The sequence below is a fragment of the Phalaenopsis equestris genome, unplaced genomic scaffold (assembly GCF_001263595.1).
Source record: "Phalaenopsis equestris unplaced genomic scaffold, ASM126359v1 Scaffold000552, whole genome shotgun sequence".
Classification (NCBI taxonomy): domain Eukaryota; kingdom Viridiplantae; phylum Streptophyta; class Magnoliopsida; order Asparagales; family Orchidaceae; genus Phalaenopsis; species Phalaenopsis equestris.
Window position 1 is genome coordinate 1,864,864 of NW_018164992.1, and position 10,691 is coordinate 1,875,554.

At 35.7% G+C, this 10,691-nt stretch overlaps 1 protein-coding gene across 2 annotated transcripts; it reads left to right on the forward strand.

The window, feature by feature from the left end:
• The first annotated feature begins 2,676 nt into the window (after positions 1–2,676).
• On the forward strand, positions 2,677–6,321 carry LOC110029236 (leucine-rich repeat receptor-like tyrosine-protein kinase PXC3). 2 transcript variants are annotated; one of them, XM_020731431.1, is made up of 3 exons: positions 2,677–2,990; positions 3,216–5,102; positions 5,838–6,321. In XM_020731431.1, exons 1-3 carry the CDS (start codon positions 2,762–2,764, stop codon positions 6,161–6,163), a joined length of 2,442 nt encoding a protein of 813 aa, XP_020587090.1. In that variant the 5' UTR covers positions 2,677–2,761; the 3' UTR covers positions 6,164–6,321. The 2 variants fall into 2 exon arrangements, with proteins under 2 accessions (XP_020587090.1, XP_020587088.1); XM_020731429.1 differs by having other exon boundaries at positions 2,677–5,102.
• The last annotated feature ends 4,370 nt before the right edge of the window (positions 6,322–10,691 follow it).

Here is a 10,691-nt window from a genome sequence, read left to right on the forward strand (position 1 = left end):
TAAATTAAAGATAATTTGAGCATTGAATTTAGCAAGTTCATAGGCAATCACTTAAATGATTCAACGTGAGACAAGATGAACCTAAAACAAACACTTATATTGTAATTAAAATTTTAAAACATTCATTTAAAGATCAAATTATCTCCACATATGACATGCTTATAGCATCTTGATGAAAAAAAAAAAATTATGAGGCTAAAATCACTAAATTATGATGTTTTTAAAACACTTAAATGCTAAAAATATAATTTATGATCAAATGAATCAACATTGACCATACAATAGAAGGTTTATGAATTTTGACAAAAAATCATCAAAATGAAACTATAAAAGAAAAATTAAATAAAATATATTTAAAGTTTTTTGCCACTTGTACGGCAGGGTTCGTTAAACTAATAAGCCATGAAAGGGTAACTTAATTTAGTAGCACGATCATGTTAAGCCCAATGGGTTGAGAGGCTGTCTAATGGACTTCTACAAGGCCCATAAAAAATAAAAGCTTCTGCTGGAATTAAAAAGAGCAATTGATGAAGTAGCCCACTGAGAAATACTGACGGTCCGTGAAGGTTTGATGGGCCAATATAGAATTAAGCTATGTTGGAAGGCCTCTAACATAGGAAACCTCTTAATTGGCGATATCAACCAATGTTGGGCACCAATTGATGATAAATGTTAGGTTTATAGGTGTGATTGTTGGCAAAGTTGTTCTTTTTATGGAGAAAAATTAAGAAAAATTAAGTGATTATAACTCATGACATGATTGAAGTCTATTGGGTTGTCCTTTTAACCATTAAAATGGTGAGAATTGAGCAAGTGGTTCAATGAAAAAGGTTAGATAATAAAAGCTAGAGAAATCAAAGTCAAATCAACTATATCTTTAGACAACCTTACATCTCTAAAATTTTCGTATAATCCAAAAATATTTGCATGGTTTAGATATGTTGAATTTATGTAATCATGTTCTATTATAAATATGAAAAAATAATATTGTAGTATATTTTATTATAACATTTTAAATCATTATAGATAGACCATATCATGCTCTGCTCTGAACTAAAAGGTGGCCAAATAATTCCGCTCATGGGCCATCTTGATGGATGTACCTGAAGTCGATGACAATGGTTCATCAATAATTCAATGGTAGTTTGATGATAATAATGACCAATTAAGCCTCTGATACCTTAAAAATGACTTAAAAATCGAAGCCTTAAAAGAGCTGCAACTATTTTGAGCACCTATATATTGAGAACTAAATTGGGGCTGTGAAAAATAATAATGATATTTTATCATTTTTTTGTAGAGTTATTTGACTAATTGAGAGCAATAGAATGCTACACAACTTATAAATCAACAATACATATGAGCTAGCCACTTTATGCAGTGAAGACATGAATGAAGTGCATGGAATCTTAGCTGTCACACCTAGATTCAAAGCTAGCTCCATGAATAGATCACCTTGGCAGACATATGGACATTGTAGCCTAGTTGAATGAGATCCATCATGTTGACCCATCTTTATTATTCATTGTTTTGGATCGTGTGATGAGATTGTTGTTTTAACTATAAATTCTTGAAATAGAAATTCCATAAAATTCTTTGAAATATTTTTAGAATTTATATTTCTGACACCTAAAATTTTATTTTTTCATTGATAACAAAATCAATATTATATGCCTATACATGAAAATGAGTATTTAATGATATTTTTGACATGATGTTAAACATTTGAGTGTTAGTGTATAAAATTATTTGATGTGTATGTATATTTTATCATAGAATTAGACAAAAATGTTAGAATTTGTACCATATTGGTCGGGATAAAATGAATATTTTTGAGAGGTCAAAGTTAATAAATTAAGATAATAGTAGACTAATTTTTTATAATTAATAAAAAAATTATATAACACAAACTCATATATAATACGTACAAGAATTGCCCCCCTTCCCCTATAAAAATACTAATAACAAATATTAACATAAAATCAAGATTTTAATAAAATCTTAAAAGTCTATTTGAGACATGTTTGTACTTCAGATCGTCATCACAGTTCCGTTTAAGAAATCACTTTCTCATTTTTTTGTAGTGTGTGATGGAAATTTATTTGTTTCAATATGATATGTTAAAATACGACAACTATAAGAAAGTTATTGTATGATTTATTTTAAAAAATATTTATTTATAAAAAAAAATATTTCTCCATTTTAGCTTTATAATCACATTTTGAAAAGCTGAAGAAACCCTAAAGACTGTCCCACTGAATTTTATTCCATTATTCCCATTAAAAAAAAAAAAAAAGAAAACATTATTCCGGTCGCCCCCGCCTCTTGGCAGCTTAACATTTGGCGTCCCTTAAAAAAGCTTTCTTTTCGCAATTGGGCAGAGCAAAAGAGGCCCAGTAAAGCTATTATGCTAAGGACAATGGTGGGGAGACAAGCCGGTCAAATCATTCTGCAGTGCCTCTCGCCCTCTTCATCACTCCACCACTATTTCTTCCCCTCTATAGTCTCCGAAACGAGATTCTTGTGATTTCTCTCCAAAGCCTCAGGCCGCCATTACTGAGCTGGTTCTCAGCTTGAAGAAAATATGCTTTTTGGTGTTGATTATGGAGAGAAAGACGGTTCTTTGGCACCCGTTCTTTCCTCCTGATCCCTTTCCCTTTAAAGCAAGAATGAAATATCCAGTGGTTGCTCTTCCCAAATCTCCATGGAAGAAAAGTTGATATTTTTTTGAGTTTCAAGCGGAGAAAAGGGAGCTTCGACCATGGGTTCTGTTGTAACCTTCTGCTTCTCCTTCTTGATGGCAAGTTTTCTTGTACGGACCTCTATTGCGGAGCTTCCCGATGAATCCGCCATGGCTGCGCTGAAGAAGGGGCTTGAAGGTGTGGAATGGGGTTTTCAGGGTTCCGACTACTGTTCATGGCATGGGGTCACATGCAACCCTTCAAATCTTTCAGTGGAAGCGCTTGACCTTCCTCGTCATGGCCTTAAAGGTAACATTTCAAGCATTTCTGAGCTAAAATCTATCAAAAGATTGGATCTTTCTGGCAATCTTTTTCATGGTTTCATACCTCCCTCACTCGGAATCCTCTCCGAGCTCCAGCTCCTGGATTTGTCTGCAAACAAGTTTGCAGGCTTGATTCCTTCATCTATGGGCGGTCTCCGGAGCCTAAAATCATTGAACTTATCTAATAATTTACTCATTGGCGGAATACCAGATGAGTTGAAGAATCTAAAGATGTTGCAGGAGCTTCAAATATCCGGAAATAATCTCAATGGCTCCATTCCTGAGTGGATTGGGGAGCTATCTGATTTAAAAATCTTATCTTTATATGAAAATCACCTGTTTGGTAAAATTCCTGAGAATCTAGGCTCTGTTTCTCAGTTAGAACTGCTTAATCTTCACTCCAATCAGCTCGAAGGCGTTATCCCTGAGAGCATTTTCTCCTCAGGAAAGCTTCAAGTTCTTGTTCTCACCCTGAACAAATTAACAGGAACCATTCCTGAATCAGTTGGTAAATGCAGGAGTCTATCTAGTCTTAGAATTGGCAATAATAGACTGGTTGGAAGTGTTCCTTCATCAATTGGCAACATTAGTAGCCTTACTTATTTCGAAGCAGATAACAACCATCTCTCCGGCGAGCTGCCGGCGGAGTTCGCTCGGTGCTCCAACCTCACTCTATTGAACTTGGCCTCAAATGGTTTGACCGGAGTTGTGCCGACAGAGCTTGGTGATCTGAAAAACCTTCAGGAGTTCATAGTTTCAGATAACAGACTCACTGACGAAGTCCCCAAATCATTGTTGAAGTGCAGGAATCTTAACAAGCTTGATCTAAGCAACAACAGATTCAATGGCAGTTTACCAGAGAACATTTGCAGTACGTCAAGGCTACAGTTTCTTATTCTCAGTCAGAATTCTATTGCTGGAGAGATCCCTCCTGTGATCGGAAATTGCGTTAGACTCCTCGAATTACAGCTGGGTGGCAATTATTTGACCGGCGAAATCCCGCCGGAGATCGGAAGGATAAAAAACTTGCAGATAGCTCTAAATCTCAGCTTCAATCGACTTCATGGTAGTCTGCCACACGAGCTCGGAAAGCTAGATAAGCTTGTCTCATTGGATGTGTCAAACAATCAACTTTCTGGCTCCATTCCTTCTGAATTCAAAGGCATGTTGAGTCTAATTGAGGTCAACTTCTCTAATAACCAGTTAACCGGTCCGGTGCCGATCTTCACTCCGTTTCAGAAGAGTCCTCCTTCGAGCTTCGCCGGAAACAAGAATCTCTGTGGTGATCCCTTGAGCACCAGCTGCACTTCCTTCGCAGATTCTCAAATTCAGAATAATCACCACAAATCTTCATACAAAATGGCTCTTGCTGTAATCGGTTCCGGTCTGGCTGTCTTCATCACAGTCTCAGTGGTTGTCATCCTCTTCACCATTAGAGAAAGACAGGAAATGAAAGCCAAATCTGCAGACATTGCTGCTGGTGAAATTCCTGTCGCTTCTCCATTAATAATAACAGGAAACGTATTCATTGACAGCCTCAAACAAGCTGTGGATTTTGATTGTGTCGTGAAGGCGACCATGAAGGACTCAAACAAGCTCAGTAATGGAACTTTCAGCACTGCTTATAAGGCAATAATGCCTTCAGGTCTTGTTCTTTCTGTCAGAAAACTCAAATCTGTAGATAGAACAGTGTTACATCATCAAAACAAGATGATAAGGGAGTTAGAGAGGTTTGGGAATCTCATTCATCCTAATCTAATGAGACCTCTAGGTTATGTGATCTATGAGGATGTAGCTCTTCTTCTTCACCCCCACATACTTAACGGGACATTGGCATACTATCTTCACGAATCTCCCAAGGAGGAATATGAGCCGGATTGGCCTCAACGGCTCTCGATCGCCATTAGTCTCGCAGAAGGTTTGGCATTTCTCCATCATGTCGCCATTATTCATTTGGATATCTCGTCTTGCAACGTCTTTCTCGATGCGAATTGTAATGCTTTGCTCGGGGAGATTGAGATTTCAAGGCTCTTGGATCCGTTGAAAGGGACGGCGAGTATTAGTGCTGTGGCTGGCTCTTTTGGGTATATTCCTCCAGGTGAACTTCATTCCGTTTTACTCTTCGTTGTGTTAGTTCGTAAGGATGTTAAGTTGTGAAACCTAATTTTTTGTCGTGTGATAAGAACACGATGCATAGATTTAGTCGACGACCGAATTATCATGTTTTGGGAAATTCACCAAGTTTCTTTCTTTATAAAGTAGGGAAATTTATATACATAACACAATTCTTATGAATTTACATATTTAATATCGAAAGTTTGATATTTACATTTATTACATCTTGATGTTATAAACATATACATAAAAAAAGATGCTTTTAACATTTAGAAGTTAATAAATGTGATATTTTTTAGATGTGATGTTAAAGATTTAAATGTTGGACACATTGAATTTATATCACATCAAAAGAATTAGGATTGTAATTCTCTACAATCAAACTATACTAAAGTATCAGAGTTATAAAATGCCAAATTAGTCTCCCAACTTCTTAAATATGAGCTAAAATTGTTCCTAGGGAAGTCTATTTTAGCCCCCCAAGAAAAGAGTCTGAGGACTAAATTGATACTTTTATAAATTCTTGGATTAAAATGGACTCCTAAAAGAGCGAGGAGACCATTTCTTCGATACTTTCCTTGCAAATCATAAGCAGTCCTCTTTGCAAATCAATTACATAGTTTCTTAAGTGATGTTTTTCTTCTTATTTTCTGAATCTGAATTATCATTCTAACATTTATTTTGACAAAATTCTAAATATTTGTTACATTTCCTTCAGAATATGCTTATACAATGCAAGTTACAGCTCCCGGTAACGTCTACAGCTTCGGCGTTGTTCTTCTTGAAATCTTAACGACTCGGCTACCCGTCGATGAGGTATTCGGCGAAGGTGTGGATCTCGTGAAATGGGTTCATGGCGCATCGGGGAGAGGCGAAACTCCGGAGCAGATAATGGATGCGAGGCTGAGCACCGTCTCCTTCACGTGGAGGAAGCAAATGCTTGCGGCGCTGAAGGTCGCCATGCTGTGCACCGACACGTTTCCGTCGAAGCGGCCAAAGATGAAGAAGGTGGTGGAGATGCTTATGGGGGTGAAGCAAAGTTAGAGTTTTTGATTTTATTAGATTTTTCATTCAACTTTTCAATCGGAGTGAGTGGGTTTCAAGGTGAGTTCTTGTGGTTCAAAATCTTTACTTCTATATAAATTGTGATGTAATTTTGCTGTGATGTGAGAGCTCATTTAGGTGTTTGGCTTGTTGTATGATAAGCTACTTTTCTACAAGTCAAGCATGCAATTTTCAATTTCAATTTCAATTTCATTATTATTTTTTTTTGTTGATGTTGAGTTCTCAAATGACATATTTGAATTTTTTCTTAGTTTTTAGGTATTGAAGTCTTTTAAGACTGTTATTTTTCTTAGTTTCTCAGTTTTTTTGTTGATGTTAAGACTGTTATTATTCTTTTTAGAATGTTAATGTAGTAAGAAAGTGATTTTTAAGACTAGATTTTTCAGAGTGTGATAGCTGTTATTCCAATTAAAATTTTTAGTTCTCAAAGTAGCTTTCAAAAAAGCTATTTTTCTTATGATAGTCTGATTATTGTGCTGATTTCTTCTTTGCATTTTATGTATTCTATATGAGGAGAATTTTGGAGCTTTCACAAATTGTACTTCATCACATAATCTTTCTTGACATAAATGCCACATAACTCTTATATATTTACTTATCTGGCATCTGAACATTCATATTTTCATCATGTCACTTGAGTGCTTAATATCATATAAAAATATCACCATCACTATGTTCTTGAGAAGTAAAAAACATTTTTTCATGCATGGGATTATCACATCAATTTGTTAAAAGTGTAAAACATCACCTTCTGTTACTTAGATATGTAAATGCATTAGAATTGTGTGGTATTATGTAAATTTCCCTAAAATTTAATTTATGTGACATAATTGTACTAAAATAAACGAAGTAAGGTATGGAGCATGGTGGAAGTAAATAAAAGTGTGAGAAATGATGATGGGAGGCCTTAGTTGGATTCAGACTTGATGCTTCTTCAAATTTGAACATATGATAAAAGATAGAAAGTTGAAGCAATGTAACATGTTATGGCCCCCATTATGGACCGATATGTCCTATATTTTGATGTGAGTGAGACCCACATATAAGAGGAAGGTGAAAATATTTATTGGATTGAAAGGAAAATTTATGAAAACTTATTATTTTTATTGCGAGCAAGAAAATTTATAGCAGTAGAGTAAGAACTCCGTCCTCACATTGCAAAAAATTTGGACATATCCGATAAAAGGTGCGAAATAGACATAAGAGTTTTTAAGTGCGAAGTGTTCGAAGAACAATGAGGGATTATGGGCATCTTTGTTGATGGAAGGACGATTGAAGATGACTGTTAGTATCAGTTTATGGAGATGGAGCAATTATGAATGTGGCATTGGTTGTCTGAGGAGAATCTTAAGTATGCATCAAAAGGTAGCAAATAGATCGGAGGACAGGGAGATCATGAATGTTCATTTACGATAAAGGCTTTCAACTTGTGTTAATTTAATAGCAATGTAGTTATAACTTGAATAAAGATGAAAATGGCTATAATTTTAGTAAAGGAAATGTAAATTTATGTAGGAAGATTTAATGTATTTATATATTTGATATATAAACTTCAATTTTTAACATAGCAGGAGATAAAAAAGTATAGCTAAGGGGGACTCACCAGTGGAAGAGCAAAGGAACCACTCATTTAAGAGAAGCAGCACCCGACTTCAGCGGCCGCCACCAGGGTTGGAAGCCGATCGGGTGCAGTCCACCAAAACCAAGAACTAAGGCCTATCGAGCTAAACAAACACATCAACCTACCTCTCACCACAACTCGACCCAAGGGAAAAGTTCAGTATCATTAGTCATCTCACGGACTCCCCTGAGATTCCTCATAAGGGGTCAAGAATTAGCACTAACATAATCCACAAAGAATCACCGGAGGATCCCATCATCAAGGAATAAGCAAATGATTAGATTATGATAAGTCGTGCTCTGCCAAATTTTTTGTTTTGTTCTGGTGACAAAAGTTTCTCGTCCAGGGATCAATAGTCAACAATCAGATTAAAATAACTAATCGTCAAACTCAAATCAATCGAATCAAGTCTTTCCGACCTGAAGACCATTAAAGGTCGATCGACACCCCCGATTCAGCATAGTTGAACGAACATATCTTGTCAAACCAAGACCCACCGATTTTAATTGGCATATTCAGAGGGTAGTCAAGCCGTAGGCTTTGTATGTTTCATCAATTGGAAGATTGATATATGTGATGATATGTACCAGACCAGATATTGCAGGTGCAGTGGGAGTTATCATGGGTTACATATGCAATCAAGTAAGACATTATTGAGAGACAGTAAAGTGGACTCTCAGGTATTTGAGGGAAATAACAACAAGGTACTTTGCTATTTAAGTGCATTGATTTGTCTACAGAGATTTAGAGATTCAGATCTGACGTGAGATGTGGACAGGAGGAGGACAACAGGGCATATCTTCAAATTGAGGAACACAAAGGTGAGTTGTATTTTTAGGTTGTAGAAGATCGTTTCACTTTCAACTACAAAGAGTGAATGTATTGCTATCACTGAGGCTAGCAAGTAGATGATTTGACTACAAAATTTCATGGCAGAATTGGGCAAGGAGCAAGGGATTGAAAAACTCTACAGTGGCAGCATGAGTGCGATCCATCTTGCTAAGAACGTTGCTTTTCATGTCAGGATAAAACACATTCTGCTAAAGAATCATTTCAGTCACTCTCTTCTTGAAGATGGGTAATTTTTCCTGGAGAAGATGCACAGAATCCAGCAGATACGCTGACGAAGGTGGTGATTATTTAATAATTGAAGCTATGCTTAGGTTGGCGTTGAGACCGAGTGTGAGCCATAAAACGGTATGTGACCACATTACGTGACTATGAAGATGATTCAGATGGAGGTGCAAATATAGAGGACTATTGCTCGATGCATTGTCTCAAAGTGGTAGATTGTTAAGATGTGTGGAGACAAAGCAGAAGAGCCGACACATAGGCGTTGGCTATGGGCACCCACTGGGCGCGACTTATAGTGGAGCCGATAAATAGGTGTTATGCGCCCACATCTAGAGAGACTGACACCTATGCATCGGTCTATTGGCACTTAGTTGCCCATTATTGGGCATTGACATAGAGGGCTTGACGCTTAGGCATCAAGTCTGGGCACCTAAGCGCCAAGGTAGTTTTTCCTTCGGGATTTATTTTTTAATCTTGATTTTGAGCATTTTTTTTATATGAGTTTCTTTCTTCTGAATTCCTCAACGAGCATCTCGGTGACGGTGAGGAGTGTCAAAGCGGTGAATTTTAGTAATTCAACGAGATTATTGCATTGGATCGAAGAGGGAGGAATGTGGGGCGAGTCCTGTAAGTTTTTTTAGTATGTGGAGAGAAAACTTGTATAAGTTTTTTTTTTAAACCTTATGAATTTTATAGTGAAAAATTATGGTGGTGTGACTTTATGATTTTTTTTTCCGTTTTTTGGTTTTTCCACGTAAAATTCTTATGTGTATTTCTGGTTGCTTTGATTATACGTTCTATTTAATTCCTTGTTCAAGTTTTCTCGATTTAGTACGATCCTGTTATCCCGCAGTGTGGTTTAGCTTCTAAATGATCCTAAGCCCTGTAAAGTTGGGCATTGTTCGTTAGAGATATGATAGTAGACCCATATATCTAAAATACCAAAAATATTCTGTAACGCCCCTCTTAAAACAGGGGCAAACATAAAATCACCTTTGGTACCCTCTTATGTATAAACAGGTAAATCATTTTATGAGAAATCAATAATTAACAATTCATATTACTATTTATTATAGTGCATCTTTCTGTCTCCCTCCCGTTTTTACTCTATTCTTTTGGTGTGATTTAAACTCAACTCTTGATTTACATATATATATATATATATATATATATATATATAGACACACATATGCACACACAAAAATACATACATACATACTCACATACCACCCGATCTATCCGTGAAAATGTGCATTTTGTTTTTTAAAGTTAAAAATAAATGATAGTATTTGACATTAATGATTTGGGTGGTATGTATATGAATGCCTCATTTATGTAATGAATAAATATACAAAAGTTTAGAAAGGGCATTTGGAAGGCACATCCTAGTTCTAAAATTTAAATATATTAAATATATGTTTAGCATACTCCTACTGTTGACATTCTGCATTAAATATCAAATTCATGCTTTTAAAAAGTAAAAAAATCAATTAATTTAAATACTAAACATTATAATTCATAAAAAATACTATAAAAATAAAATAATTGCAGTAAGGATAAGCTGATAATAAGCATATTGATGGAGCCATATTATTAAAAGATACTTATGAAAGGGTCGTATGATGAGCAGATGGGACTTTCTGATTTGTTTGTTTAAGCTTTCAACTGATTATTAAGAATTAGTAAACGCAGATTTTTAAATAAATATTTTCTCCCCATATTCCCCATTTTTTATGTGGATGACAAGCTTCACGTGACCAGATCAACTACCATTTGTTTGACTGAATTACATACTGCAATTATATATATATA